Source organism: Balaenoptera acutorostrata, chromosome 20 (assembly GCF_949987535.1).
Source record: "Balaenoptera acutorostrata chromosome 20, mBalAcu1.1, whole genome shotgun sequence".
NCBI lineage: Eukaryota > Metazoa > Chordata > Mammalia > Artiodactyla > Balaenopteridae > Balaenoptera > Balaenoptera acutorostrata.
This window is the reverse complement of record NC_080083.1, coordinates 23,525,550-23,542,141: the sequence shown is the minus strand read 5'-3', so window position 1 is coordinate 23,542,141 and position 16,592 is coordinate 23,525,550. Positions and strand designations below refer to the sequence as shown.

Genomic DNA, 16,592 nt, shown 5'->3' with positions numbered 1-16,592 from the left:
AGATTAAAGAAGAAAATCTACATGTTCATCTCAACAGATGCAGAAAAGCATTTGATAACATTCAAAATCCATTCATGATTAAAAAAAAAAAAAACTTCTTAGCAAACTAGAAATTTGAAAAGGTAACTCCCTTATAAACCTGATGAAAGTATGCCTTCTATCACCACTTCTCTTCCAATTCTATACAAGGGATCCTTTTCAACACAGTAAGATAATAAAAATAAATGATATGTGTGAATTGGAACGGAGAAAATAAAACTATCATTACTTGAAGATAATTTTATTTCTACATGGGAAACCAAAAAGAAATTAGATAAATTATCAGAACAGGAACACTTAGCAAGGTTGTTAAATACAAACCCAATATATAAAAGTCAGCTGCATCTCTATATAATAGCAAGAAATAGAAAATGTAAAATTTTAAACAATTCCATTTACAACAGTGAACCAAATATCAGGTACTGAGAAATTTAACAAAAGGTGTGCAAATCTTTTATGGACAAGATTATACAATTAGATTCCAAAGACTATCTAAATAAATGGGGAAATAAACTATAATCAAAGATAGGAGGAGTCAACATTATGAAGATGTTAATTCTTCCAAAAATAACCTATAATGTCAATGTAATTCCATCCAAAATCCCAAAAGGACTTTTGTAGAATTTGACAAGCTGATTCTAAAACGTATAAGAAGGACCTACTCTATAGCACAGGGAACTCTACTCAATACTCTGTAATGACCTACGTGAGAAAAGAATCTAAAAAAGAGTGGATATATGTATAACTGATTCACTTTGCTGTACAGCAGAAACTAACACAACATTGTAAATCAACTATACTCCAATAAAAATTTTAAAAAATATATTTAAAAGTAGAAAAAAATAAAATGTATGGGGAAGAGCAAAGGGCCAAGATTAACTAAGATAACTGTAAAAAAAGATAAAATGTGGAGACCTTGCTCTACAAATAATAAGAGTCCTAGTGGCTAACTGAAAACCTCCTGTTAGCCCCCTAGGTCAAGAAAATACCTACATCAAAACTGAAAGGATGGGGCTTCCCTGGTGGTGCAGCAGTTAAGAATCCACCTGCCGATGAAGAGGACACGGGTTCGAGCCCTGGTCCGGGAAGATCCCACATGCTGCAGAGCAGCTAGGCCCGGGCGCTACAACTACTGAGCCTGCGCTCTAGGGCCCGCAAGCCACAGCTACTGAGCCCATGAACCACAACTACTGAAGCCTGCACGCCTGGAGCCCGTGCTGCACAACAAGAGAAGCCACTGCAATGAGAAGCCCGTCGACACAACTAGAGAAAGCCCGCACGCAGCAACGAAGACCCAACGCAGCCAAAAATAAATAAATAAAATAAAAAACAAACAAACAAAAAACTGAAAGGATGGGTGCCAGTCACTTGGAAGAAAATTTCAGAAATAAAAATGAGCATTTTTATGCTTTTAACCTACCATATGACTAGCCTTTGGAGATCAATAGTTCACCCTTTCAGTGAGCCAGTAAAAGAAGATTCTTACATAATTATCTTCCTTCTTGATTAGCTCCACATAAAACAATGCCTAACATTTCTGCTTTTTAGATGCATTAGATATACACCTCAAAATGTTCAACATAAAAGAAGCTTTAGTCGACTCGGGTCAACTAAAAGATCAATAAAACTGAAATAGAAAAAAAAATTTATAGAAACCATCTACTCTTTTGTGATACATAAGATAAATAAGTAGGACAATATAAACTCTTTTGCTCCCAAAAACAGGAAGGAGGAGACAAGAAGGAGAAAACATTAATTTCTGCCTCTTTTGTTTGTTGTGAAATACTTTGGGAAAAGACCTAATTAAGAGCAAAAGGTTTTCAGACAAGAGGATAAATTGTTTTTGCCACTGTTAAGCAGGTCTGACTTTTGCTAAACAAGAGGAAGCTCTTTGTCCTCTCCTTTCCTTATTTAAAGGTCACCATACCTCTCATCAGAAATACTGGCCAATTCAAATATGCTCAGAATCCAAGGAAAGAATAATTCAAATCAATTACTCCACTCTGAAATAGCAAAATTCACTGCTAAATCAGCCTCCTGAAAGGGGCAATTCATCCTTCAGAGTAACAAAAGAGAACACATATGACCACTAAAAGCTAATTATAATCCAGGTCAGCTCACAAAGACACATTTATTTCTTTATACCAGTAAAACAAAACTCCCTGGTTGATGAAACTATAAAAATGAACATGGATGGAAACAGTTAAGATAAATTGTAAGATAGCAATTACAGGGTTCATATGTGATGCTAAAAGCTTTCAAAAGCAATTTCCCCCCCAATATTTGAAATTAATATTGCCACTCCAAGTAAAAACATAAATTTATATAAAGCAGAATCCCTAATATGTCTAAACTTAAAATCTAGGTTAAAAAAAGAAATTCCAATTTTCAATCTAATGCAAACTATATGACCTCAAAGAAGGGTCACAATTTCTCATATATAAACTAACATTAATATAGTTAAAAATTTGAAAATATTTTAAAATAAGTTACTTGTTTATTTCACATGGCACGAAAACCAAAAGATACAAAAATCTCCTTTCCCGTTCATGTCCTTTCTGGTTCTCCACTTAGGGAACAACTATTGTCCTTATGTATCCTTCTAGAGATTTCTATGGATATATACCCAGTATATATGTATACTCCTTCCACAAAATTGTCCTCTCAAGCTTGCAACTCCCAAATCACTAGCCCCCAATATGTTGCCAATCTCTTTTTTCTTTCTCACTAAACCTCAATACATTTCCAGAAGAAAGGTGCATTTCTCCTAACTTAAATTTCTGAAACTGTTTTTTAAATTAATTAGTTTATTTATTTGTTTGTCTATTTTTAGTTTTTGGCCAGGCTATGTGGCATGGGGGATCTTAATTCCCTGACCGGGGATTGAACCTGTGCCCTCTGCAGTGGAAGCGTGGAGTCCTAACCCCTGGACCGCCAGGGAATTCCCAAACTCTATTTTGTTTTTTTTTTGTTTGTTTGTTTTTTCCATAATATTTACTGGAACTTCCCTGGTGTTCCAGTGGTTAAGAATCGCCTTCCAATGCAGGGGACACAGGTTTGATCCCTGGTCAGGGGACTAACATCCCACATGCTGTGGGGCAACTAAGCCCATGCACCGCAACTACTGAGCACGTGAGCCACAACTAGAGAGAAGCCCGTGCGCCGCAACAAGGAGCCTGTGTGCCGCAACGAAAGATCCCACATGCTGCAACAAAAATCCCATGACTAAGACCTGACGCAGCCAAAAATAAAAAATAAATAAATATATTAAAAAATAATAATATTTATTATTATCTTATTTATTTATTTATTTAGGCTGCACTGGGTCTTAGTTGCAACATGAGGGATCTTCAGTTGTGGCATGCGGACTTCTTAGTTGCGGCACGTGGACTCTTAGTCGCGGCATGCAAACGCTTAGTTGTGGCACGCATGCAGTATCTAGTTCCCAGACCAGGGATCACACCTCGGCCCCCTCTTTGGGAGCATGGAGTCTTACCCACTGGACCAGGAGGGAAGTCCCCCCAAACTCTGGGTTTTGAATGCGATTGCGCTGAACCTATAGATCACTTCAGAGAGAAATGCCATCATAACAATATTGTATCTCCCAAGCCAGTAACATGGTGCATCTCCTATTTAATCCCCTGAGCATAAGGGTGGTCTCCTATGTAGCCACAGACAGAAAGTTTCATGTTGATCCAGTATTCTGTAATATAAAATCTATGTTCAAATTTCCCCAGTTATCCCAATAATGCCTTTCTTTTTTTTGGCCGCACCACGTGGCTTTCAGGATCTTAATTCTCCCAACAGGGATCAAACCCAGGCCCCCTCAGTGAAAGTGTCAAGTCCTAACCCCTGGATCACCAGGAAATTCCCGCAATAATGCTTTTTTAATATCCAGGATCCACTCGAGGATCATTCATTACATTTAGTTGTCATATTTTTTAGTCGTTTTTAACCCAGAACAATTCTCTAGGTTTTGTGATTTGTTTTTGTCATTCATGACACAGACAGACAATTGTCAAAAGAGTCCAGGCCAGTTGTTTTGCAGAGTGACCCTCAATTTGGATTTGTCTTGACTGCTTCCTCGCGTCCGCAGGCTAGATATAAGGGTTTGTGTTCAGGTCAAACTTTTTTTTGGCCAGAATACTACATTGCTGAAGTCATAGCCTTCTTAGTATGTCACATTAGGAGGCACAAAATGTCAGTCTGTCCTATTATTGGCAATGCCAAGCCTGATCATTCAGTTAAAGTGCTGCCTACCAGCACTGTAAAGATGCCCTAAGTAATCTGTACAGTGCTAGTTTGAGATTGTGTGAAATATCCTATTCCTCACCAAAATATGCCACATTTTAGCATTCATTAATGATTCTTGCACGAATCAAGTGTTATTGGGATGGCTGTAAACTGATGATAGAATTAGAACACTAACTACATTTATTAGTTGTCTTTCCTAAAGAAGAACTATCCATTTTTTTCTCTACCTCTTTATAATCTTTTTGTATCAGTATGGACTTAGGGATTCTTTTTTCCTCATTATGTTATAACTTATTCCTGTTATTGTTTTGATGCTCAAGTTGCTTTAAATTTGCTGGTAAAAGTCCCTAGAATTTGAATTTTTAACAAACTCACCATATGATCTGTATTCATAGCTAGATTTAGAAACATAAGATAGAGCCAGTTCCCTTATTTTGCCAGTTCAGGTAATCTACATGGCTTTACCTGAGATCAAATGAGTAAGAATCAGAATTGAACTAAGTATTTTATTATTGGCCTAGTGTTTGTACACCATTATAGGATCACAGGAATGTCATTCCTCTATGTATTGAAAGGAGGGGCCTTGAACATTGTGGCAGAGGTTGGTTGCCTGCTCAATGGCTATTTCCCTTTTGTTTTCAGTAGGGGCACTGGAGTGATACCAGATGAGAAAGAGGCCTTTCTTCTGGTTTCAGTATGTTCTCTGCTTGCTGCTGGGGCATACTGCAGCCAGCAATGTGCAGGACACCTAGTGGTCCTTATCCCTAGGGAATTTCAACATGTCTCACCACCCCACCCCGCCTCCAGCTCTGTGAGTGACTTCCCGTGGAGAGCTTCCCAGCAACTTTTGCCTCACCTAATCCATCCTCAAAACTGCAACCAAAATCATCTCTTTAAAACACAAATTTAAGATTGACGGTGGTGATGGCTGCACAACAATGTAAATGTACTTAATACCACTGAACTGTATACTTAAAATGGTTAAGATGGTAAATGTTGTTATATGTATTTTGCCATAATTAAAACACACACACACACCCCTACCTAGTTATATGTTTCCCACCCCAACTCTGCAATAGTTTACTCTTGCATAACTCTTAACCACAGCCTATAAAAATGCAGTATTTTCTGACTTTATCTATGTCTCTTGTTCCCATATCTTTGTTCCACCTACCCTTCATCAGAGTCCCTTATATTCACCATGCCTCCTCCTATCACAGAGCTGTTCACAAATGCAGTTCCTATGCCTAGAACACATTTTCTTCCTCTATTAACTTTTAGTAATTCTTAAGACCTCAGCTCAAACATCACTTCTCTGACCTCTCCGGTTAGGTAAAATACTCCCATTTTAAGTTCCCGTTAACAGATACACAAATAGTTAAGAGTTGTAATGTTTCCGTTCTTTTTGTGATCATTTGATGAATGCCTCTCCCGTCTCTAAACTGTAAGCTTCCATGAGGGCAAAGACCCTGTGCTTGGGCACATACTGCACTCAAATATCTGTTCAATCTATAAATGAATTGCAAGACTCACATGCAATTCCACCGGGCAGCCACTAGGAGGCACCTTTGCTACATTTGCACTCAGGTAATTTTGATCTTCATCAGTACAAATTTTGATAAGCAAACTTCTCTCTTTCCCAAAAAACTGGAAGAAAAATGACTATAAACCATAAGAGTGGTGCTAAATTCTATAATTTAATTTACTATGGGCCAATAAGAATTACCATGCAACAAGTTAAACTTAAAAAGAAAGCTAGAACTTAAATAGTTACTTTTTTTCCCCCAAGTGTCAAAATAAAGACAGGAAAAGTAATATGACAAAGCATTTCTTTCAGCTTAAATGTTCAAATCTAAAGGATATTCTCTTTTAAATGCTGTACACCTTAAACTTATATACAGTGCTGTATGTCAGTTATATCTCAATAAAGTTTAAAAAAAAAGATATTTGAGAAAACTTAAGAAAATATGTGATAGAAAAATAAAATCAAGAGAAAAAGCAGATGCAATTTTTTTCCATTACTAAAACAATACCATCTCTCCCATGTCTTTTTATATGAAAATATTCATTTATTTCCATACATTTGTTTACAAAATTATGTTAAAATAATGTAATTGTCATAGGAAATTACTATAGCAATTGTATTTTGTCTCTTACATGGAGTTCTCCCTGGTCTAGAGGATCTTTCCCATCAACTTTTATTATTTCTTCCCTTTTTAAAATAACAGTAGCAAACCCTCTCTTGATGCTATTCTTTCTACTCCAGCTAAAGCCCCATCTCTTCCTTCCCAACCTAGGAAGAGTGTCTAAAACTTGCTATATCAAAATTTCCCCTTCTCACTCTTTCTTGAACCAACTCCAGTCATGATTGTGGTCTCAATATCCACCAAAAGCTACTTTGTCAAGGTCACCAATGACTTTCACATTGTTAAACCCAAAGGTCACTTCTCAGTCTTTCCTTTACCTGAACTATCAACAGTATTTGAAATATTTTTTTTTAATTGAGGTATAACTGACATATAACGAAATACCTTCTTGAAACAGTTTCTTCTCTTAGCTTTCAGGACACTCTCCTGAACTTTCTTGTATTTTACCTGTGGCTCTTTCTCAGTCTTGTTTTACCTGTTCTTCCATTCATGCCCCCACCTCCTAACAGTGACAGTATCTCAGGGATCAGTCACTGGACCCTTCCTTTTTTCTTTTCTTTTTTCCCCCCTTTTCTACCTACACTCAATCCCTTGATTCAGCCACAGACTGATATCTCTAGCCTAGCCCTCACCTAGTCAATTTTCATAACCAGAAGCCCAATGGATATCACCACTTTAATGTCTGATTAGCACCTTGAAGGTAAGTTGTCCAAAACTGAACTGACCTCCCCCTGCTACATATACTCTGGTCTTTGCTACATCAGTTAATGGCAACTCCACCTTTCAAGCTGCTCAGTTAAAAAAAAAAAATCATAAAAAGGACACTTTGTATTTGTTGTTCCTTCTGCCTAATATCTTGCCCCAGACACCCACAGGCCTTGATGCCTCATCTCTTCACTCAAATGTCATCTTTTCAGACCTCCTCTGACCATCCCATTTATTTATTTATTTGTTTGTTTGTTTTATTTTTGGCTGCGTTGGGTCTTCATTGCTGCTTGTGGGCTTTCTCTAATTGCAGAGAGCGGGGTCTACTCTTCGTTGCAGTGCACAGGCTTCTCATCGTGGTGGCTTCTCTTATTGTGGAGCATGGGCTCTAAGCCAATGGGCTTCAGTAGTTGCGGCTTGTGGGCTCTAGAGCGCAGGCTCAGTAGTTGTGGCGCATGGGCTTAGTTGCTCCGCGGCATGTGGGATCCTCCCGGACCAGGGCTTGAACCCGTGTCCCCTGCATTGGCAGGCGGCTTCTTAACCACTGCGCCACCAGGGAAGCCCCCTGACAATCCCATTTAAAATTACACTCCACCCCCACAACGTTTCCTGCTTTATTTTTCACGTTAGCACTTTTTACTATATACCACAATATATATTCTACGTATTTATTTTAGTTTATCATCTGTTTCCCCTCACTAGAAAGTAAGTTCCATGGGTCCAGGAATTTTCACCTGTTTTGTTCATTGCAGAATCCTCAGAACCTAGAGCAATACCTGGCACACAGCAGGCATTTAATAAATATTTGGTGAATGAATAAACAATCACAAAGAAGTGGGGACTCTGTATGTGGTTTTATCCTTTTTTTTTTTAAAGTTTTTTTTTTTTTTTTGGCTGCGTTGGGTCTTTGTTGCTGCACACGGGCTTTCTCTAGTTGTGGCGAGCGGGGGCTACTCTTTGTTGCGGTGTGCAGGCTTCTCTTTGCAGTGGCTTCTCTTGTTGCTGAGCACGGGCTCTAGGCACGTGGGCTTCAGTAGTTGTGGCACGCGGGCTCAGTAGTTGTGGCTCGCGGGCTTAGTTGTTCCGCGGCATGTGGGATCTTCCCGGACCAGGGATTGAACCCGTGCCCCCTGCATTGGCAGGCGGATTCTTAACCACTGCGCCACCAGCGAAGTCCCTGCCAGCCTATTTTTAAAAACATTTCATCTGGAGATCATTTCAAATGTATAAAGCTATAAAAATAAAACTATGACAAAGAACACCCATCTTTACTCAGATTCATCTATTGTTGACATTTTGCCCCATTCGCTTGTTTTCAATCTACATATATATAAAGATTCTGTGTGTATATATAAAAAATATTTTAAATAATGGTCCTTTATCCCTAAATACTTCAAAGAGTATTTTCTAAGAATAAGGGCACTGCAGTTATCAGCTTCATAAATTTATATTAATATAATATTTACCTAACATACCATCTACCATCCATATTCTGAATTATCAGATGGCCTAATAATATCCTTTATAGGATCCAGCCTAGGATCAGGAATAGCATGTACTTGTAACATTTCTTTTCTTTTCTTTTTCTTTTTTTCTTTACTTGTATCATTTCTTTAACCTCCTTTATCTAGATTGAGGCTATGCATTTTTGACCAGGGTACTACATAGGGGATATGTGTACCACACATCTGGAGGCATACAATGTCCAACTATTCCTCATTAGTGATGGTAACTGTCATCACCTAGTCAAAATGTTGTCTGATTTCTCTACTCTCTAATTACTATTTTTTCTCTCTGGCAACTAAAAGTAGTTAAACAATGCTAATATCTTGCTGCTTAAGTATTTTTGCATATTTGTATAATATACAAAATGGAGGACCACGCACATTATTTCTTTCTCTAGGTAGTTAACAAATGTTGAAACTAAGCTAAGAAAAAAAAAACAGCATCACATCAATCAAGATCTCTCTAAGTGTCATGGACATATATACACTACCAAATGTAAAATAGATAGCTAGTGGGAAGCAGCTGCATAGCACAGGGAGATCAGCTCGGTGGTTTGTGACCACCTAGAGGGGTGGGATAGGGAGGGTGGGAGGGAGGGAGACACAAAAGGGAAGAGATATGGGAACATACGTATATGTATAACTGATTCACTTTGTTATAAAGCAGAAACTAACACACCATTGTAAAGCGATTATACTCCAATAAAGATGTTAAAAAAAAAAAACATCTCTCTCTAAATACACACCAATCTATTAATCAATACCTTTTGTATTGATAAATACATTCCACCAACAACTCATCTAATGCTATTATTCAGTCTCCATTTCCCCACCCTTACACCATCCCAATAAAAACCAACAGAGTACATAAAAGAGAAACTTGACCTGGTAGCAGTTCATAAGAGAAATATCTAGAGATCTGAGCTTAATAAGCCAACTAATGTGGTAAGATTACAAAAAGCTAATGACAGGATTCTAGGACTCCATTATTAGAAGTACAATGTTCAGGTAGCAGGAACCAAATATTTCCATTGTACTTCAAACTGGTCAGACCACATCTTGCAGTGTCCTCAATTCCCAAATCACGTTTATTGAAGGAAACATCTAGAGGAATACAACAAGAATAATGAAGGGTCTGAAATTAGCCTAGAGAAACATGCTAGCCAATTCTGAATAGGTAAATGACTATCATTATGCAAAAAAGAAAAGGAAGTACACTGCCCTGTCTGAAAGCTTCATGGAGGCAGATTTTAACTCACAGAATTGTCTAATAATACAAGAGTTTCTACTTTGAAACATTAAGTAAAGATTACTGAAGATATTCAAGTGGGTTGAATTACTTGTCTGAATTACTCCAGAGCTATATCTGAACTAAGCAGGAATGTCTGAAACAGGAAAACCAGTTGGTTTTTCTGCTCTTTTTGCCACTCCATCACCTGTTCCTTCTCTTCCTCTCCACAATCACTTAAGGGTTTCAAGGCTTACTTGAAATGCTTGGTGCACACACACTTCACATATACAAAATAAATTGGCATCTACTTTCTAAACTGAAGGTTCACCTTACTTTTGAACCTGGAGTAAGACCTTGCCCTCAGTCCGTGTTGAGTTCCCCACAAAAATCCCCTCTATTTCTTTACTAATATTAATTCCTTGCCTCCCATGCCTTTCCCCTAAGCTCACTAATGTTACAAATGGCAACAGTTAACTGGAAATTTACCGTCTACCTGAAGTGTCAATAGCTGACTATCTGTCATCTACCTTGTCCCCTCTTCCTCCTTGCTAACAATTGGAGGATCAACTATATCACATGTATACTATGAATGAATGGCCTGGGAAACTCAGACAAAAATCTGTAAAATATGTAAAGTGCTTAGAATACTGCTACAGGTCCCTAAATGGGACCCTGGCCTCCAATTTTATTACCCTATAATTTTAGCCATTATGATCTTTTAAAAACAAACTGGATCAGCCAAAATGATCCTTTAAAAAACATACTGGATCATGTCACTGCCCTACTTCAGTAAACAACAATAATAACAACTAACATTTACAGAGCACTTACTATGTGCCAGGCACTATTTTAAGCACTTTACATGTGCTAAGTTACCCAATACTCACGACAGTACGAAGCAGGCCCCATTTTACAGCTGAAAAAACTGTGCCACAATATATTAAGTAATTTGCCCAAGTTTGTACAGTAAATAACAGCACTGGGATTGGAAACTAGGAATTTTGGGTCCAAAGTCTACCTCTTAACCACTATGGTTTACTTCCTCTCCTACTACTCTTCAATCCCTTCCCAAAAGCATTTAAAATAAAATTCCTTATCATGGTCTAGAAAGCCTTGCAGGATTTAGTTCTTGCCTACCACCGGTAATGTCTTCACCAAACTCCTTACCTTAGCCTGTGCCACCCTCTTAATCAGGCAAGTGTCCTCATCTCCGCCTTCATCTTATATCTCTACCTCCTCTCTCTCACACTGGCTTCATTCTTGGTCCTTAAAGACAGCAAGTCCTTTCCTTTCTGCATTAGGATTCGTTGCTAACAAACAACAATTTCCAGCTCAGGTTAACCTAGGCCAAAAAGGCAACTCAGAAGAAAATCAAGTAGCTCACACGGTAGACAAGAAGCTGGAGAACCAGGCATGGAGACAGGGCAATTCCAAACAACTAGGCAGGAAAGCCCAACCACATCAATGAGCACTGCCAAAGGAGGTCAGTATCACTAGGATGAATTCATTCCAACCACGTTTTTGGTTTTTAATGTTTATCCTTTCTAGATTCACAACTCAAAATCATGGAACAAGGAATCTAACTGATCTAGCTGGGGTCATATGCCCGACCTTTTATGTTTTATAAAAGGACCCTGAATAGGAATGTCTAAACTAAGACTGCACATAGTAGGGGAGATAGTTTCCCCAAAGGAAGTCAGGGCATTATTCAGTAGGAAAAAAGAATATATGCTACACAACCCGCACCACCATCCTTCCCAAATCAAATGTCCACTAATTGCCTAACGGCCTTTGCAAGTGCTGTGGCTTTGCTGTGACTTGGCCCCTTCGCCTCCTTTTAGGTCTTACTCAAAATATCACTTTTTAAAAGAATGTTCCTTGGGCTTCCCTGGTGGCACAGTGGTTAAGAATTCGCCTGCCAATGCAGGGACACAGGTTCGAACCCTGGTCCGGGAAGATCACACATGCCACGGAGCAACTAAGCCCGTGTGCCACAACTACTGAGCCTGCGCTCCAGAGCCCATGAGCCACAACTACTGAAGCCCGCGCACCTAGAGCCCGTGCTCCGCAACAAGAGAAGCCACTGCAATGAGAAGCCCGTGCACCGCAACGAAGAGTAGCCTCCGCTTGCCGCAACTAGAGAAAGCCCATGCGCAGCAACGAAGACACAACACAGTCAAAAATAAATAAATTGATTAAAAAATAAATAAATAAAAGAATGTTCCTTAATCATCCTCTCCAAAGTAGCCCTCCTCTGCTACCCACTATCCCTCCCACCAATTAGTGGCATATCATACTGTTTAATTCCTTTATAATGCTTTTTAAAATAATTTTCTCATTTATTATCTATTCTCCCCATTAGATTATAGGCTCCATGAATATTGGGACTATATGTATATGATCACCAAAGATGAACAAAGATAGTAACATGATAGGTAGCATGATCTTTTTTTTATTTTTAATTATTATTTATTTATTTTATTTATGGCTGTGTTGGGTCTTCGTTTCTCTGCGAGGGCTTTCTCTAGTTGTGGCAAGCGGGGGCCACTCTTCATCGCGGTGCGCGGGCCTCTCACTGTCGCGGCCTCTCTTGTTGTGGAGCACAGGCTCCAGATGCGCAGACTCAGTAACTGTGGCTCACGGGCCCAGTTGCTCTGCGGTATGTGGGATCTTCCCAGACCAGGGCTCGAACCTGTGTCCCCTGCATTGGCAGGCAGATTCTCAACCACTGCGCCACCAGGGAAGCCCCAGTAGCATGATCTTTTAAAAATGCAAATCAGATAATGTTACTCCTTAGCTTAATACCCTTCAGTGTTTCCCAGTACCCTTAGGCTAGAATGAAAACATCTGTGGCTCATGTTTGCCTCTTTAACTCCTGCCTTCTGATAATTCCTACAACAGGCCACGCTCTTTCCCAATTCAGGAACCATGCCTAGAATATTCTTCAACAGGCTCTTCACAAGAATAACTCCTTCTCAGCCATCAAATCTCAGCTAAAATAACACTTCCTAAAAGGAGCATTTCCATCACACTATCTAAAATAGTTTTTCCCTTCTAAATTATTCTTTATCACAGGACTTTCATATTTCCTAATCTGTAATTATTTCATTTACAAGCTTACTTTTTAAAAAACTGAAGTATAATTGACTTGCAATATTATATTACTTTCAGGACAAGCTTCCTTCTTTATTGCCTATCTCCCCAACTACTCAGTCTTGCTCCCTCAGGGCAGAGTATATCTGTATTATCTCTCCAAAGCCTAAGGCAGTGCCTGGCACCAAGTCAGTTCTAAAGTATCTGTTAGAGGAAGAAGGAGAGAAGGAAAAAAGTGGTGTTTTCCAAAAGAAATTTTTTTCAGAAGAAAATTTAATTAGTACATCCAAGGTAAGATATTTCTATAGCTATAATCCTCTAGCCTTCCTTTCAAAACCAGGTAGAACAGAAAATAAGTATGTTTATTTTGTCATGTACAATTTACTTTGCTAGCTAATGAAAAAAAAAGAGCTTTGAAGGCTCTTGAGAGAAATATGAAGGGCTGAAGTAGGGAAGGACATTTAGAAATAGTTTTAAGGCTAACATCAAGCCTAGGCATACATTTACTTCCCTAGGAATAAATGGGAACTAGCAAAACATTGAACATAACTCATGATCAAAGAGCAATTGGCACTGAAATCCATACTTTAACCTTCCCCTCAATTAGGTTTTCAATCATTTACTATAATATCATATTTATACCTTCATGACGTGCCAAATGAGGGTTTAATTCTCAGTCTTCTCTTTTATTTTACCACCATATATTATAGAAAATCCAAGATGATTTCACCAAATGTTAAGTCCTACTTACCAAGTGCCCTTGCTACTGCCAGAAACGGAATCTGGTCAATGACTGTGCTCCTTCTCACAGGTCCGTTGTGAGTGAGCCGAGGTCGTTTCCAAACTACACGATTCACCCCAGACTTGTTCATCACGCTAAAAAACAAAAGTTCACATAAATACTCTAAATGATTAAAATATAACAACTAAAGTAGTTTAACGTGTTAAATAGCTAATAAAATCAGATTACTGCAAAATAATGACTTATCTCTTTCAGATACAAAGATGCATAAACCAAAGTTCCTGTTCAGCAGGCAAAGACAAAATAGGGTAGATTAAGATGAGAATTTGGAGATTATTAAGGTAGGCTAGACAGAATAGAAAGGAAGCAATGGGAATAGAAATGAGTAGATATCATGTATATAAAAAAGAATTTTTTTTTAAGATCCAATGACAGGCACACACACACACACACACAAATGGAAATACACAGAAATAGACTACTGCAATAGGACATAATACATTTTTCCCTTTTCAAATCCATTTCAGTGGGATTCAGTGGTCTTAGTAATTTCTGCCACGATATTCATTTTGTGTGTTTCTTTTGGATCTTTTTTTAACATCTTTATTGGAGTATAATTGCTTTACAATGTTGTGTTAGTTTCTGCTGTATAACAAAGTGAATCAGCTATATGTATACATATACCCCCACATCCTCTCCCTCTTGCATCTCCCTCCCACCCTCCCTATCCCACCCCTCTAGGTGGTCACAAAGCACCGAGCTGACCTCCCTGTGCGATGCAGCTGCTTCCCACTAGCTATCTATTTTACATTTGGTAGTATATATATGTCCATGCTACTCTCTCACTTCGTCCCAGCTTACCCTTCCCCCTCCCCGTGTCCTCAAGTCCATTCGCTACGTCTGCATCTTTTCTTTTTTTTAATAAATAAATTTATTTATTTATTTTTGGCTGTGTTGGGTTCTTGTTGCTGTGCATGGGCTTTCTCTAGTTGCAGCGAGAGGGGGCTACCCTTCGTTGTGGTGAGTGGGCTTTTCATTGCGGTGGCTTCTCTTGTTGCGGAGCATGGGCTCTAGGCACGCGGGCTTCAGTAGTTGTGGCACGTGGGCTCAGTAGTTGTGGCTCGTGGGCTCTAGAGCACAGCCTCAGTAGTTGTGGCACATGGGCTTAGCTGTACCACGGCATGTGGGATCTTCCCAGACCAGGGATCGAAGCCGTGTCCCCTGCATTGGCAGGCAGATTCTTAACCACTGTGCCACCAGGGAAGTCCTATGTCTGCATCTTTATTCCTGTCCTGCCCCTAGGTTCTTCAGAACCTTTTTTTTTTTTAGATTCCATATATATGTGTTAGCATACGGTATTTGTTTTTCTCTTTCTGACTTACTCCACTCTGTATGACAGACTCTAGGTCCATCCACCTCACTACAAATAACTCAATTTCGTTTCTTTTTATGGCTCAGTAATATTCCATTGTATATATGTGTCACATCTTCTTTATCCATTCATCTGTCAGTGGACACTTAGGTTGCTTCCATGTCCTGGCTATTGTAAATAGTGCTGCAAGGAACATTGTGGTACATGACTCTAAAAAAGCAAGATAATTTGATAACTAAAAAAACTGAGGGGAGGAAGAAGTGGTTAAAATTGAATAGGGATTACATAATGATAAAAGAAATGGAAAAGGTTGTATACTTTTTGAAGGATTTAGGGGTATTGAAAATAGAACTTCAATTTTAATATTTTTGATCTGAGGAATTAATAAGAAATGCCTCAACAGAAGTATCTATGTATTTAGATATTTCTGTATTTAGAAGTGAGACTAGACTTTGGAAACAGATCAGCTGCAGAAATATAGATTTGGGAGTTACACAACAAGAAAACCCACCTAGAAATTTGGTGTTGGAGCAACAGAAATCTGTAATTAATACACAGAGAAGTTAGTACACTCCAGGGTGCCTAAAACATTGAGATATGGTCAAACATTGGAGCAAAAAAGTAATAAAACTTAACAGAGATGGTCTCTCAACCTATGCCTGAACGACTGAAATGGGAAAGTGGTCCTTAAATCAATTTAATCATAATCTGCCTGGAATTTTAAAAAAATAATAAATAGAAGAAAAATGTTCTCCTGGAAGGCTTTATAAAGTTGAGGGGAAGAGTGGCAAGAGCATTCCCAAGAAACAATATCAGCCTGCCTGATATGAGGTTCACCTAATATCAGATAAATACATGCATAAGACACAAGTTGATTCTGAACTCTCAAAGATAGATGACATTAAGATAACCGAATTAAGTCTTCACACTAAAGTCCCATGTGCACACTGAAACCCTCTGATTATAATCTGAAATTTCATTTCATCTACGGCAGGCCAGATGACAATAATATGTGGTCTTCTTGTCAGTTACTGTTCTCATTATTAATGAGTACTATGACATCCTGATGTATACATGAGTCTCTTAATAGTTTAGTATGTTGACTGTGAGTAGTATGACTCTGTCCCCCTAAACTTGATGAACACTGAAACTAAACTGGCTTCACGATATGGAAAGCTGAAGACAGGACAGATAATGGTGACCGTCTCCACAGGAATGTCAGTATGAAATGCTGCAGACCTCAGCAGCAGCCTCCAAGTTAACCTCCATCTATGGCTTTTCTATTTCTGCTCTAACTTCAAAGGAATGAAGATACTAGGGAGAAGAGATAACAAATGGAATACAAGTTCTAAGAGACCCAAAATAAAGGCATAAACCTTCATAAATGAGAAAAAAAAATCTTCCTCTGAGCCCAGAAAAACATGAATATGACAGAAGGAGAACAGCCTCAATCATCTTTCTTAAGTAGAAAACAAGCTCATGAGACAAGGGAAGGCCAGGAGAT

General features: G+C 38.6%; 1 protein-coding gene across 1 annotated transcript in view; it reads right to left on the bottom strand.

Moving 5' to 3' along the window:
* The window catches only part of PPM1D (protein phosphatase, Mg2+/Mn2+ dependent 1D), a 54,385-nt gene that overhangs the window by 12,673 nt on the left and 25,120 nt on the right, over nucleotides 1–16,592 (bottom strand). Inside the window, exon 3 of the mRNA XM_007190267.3 lies at nucleotides 13,726–13,850. Coding sequence (XP_007190329.2) covers nucleotides 13,726–13,850 — 125 coding nt within the window. The remainder of the gene's footprint in view (nucleotides 1–13,725; nucleotides 13,851–16,592) is intronic.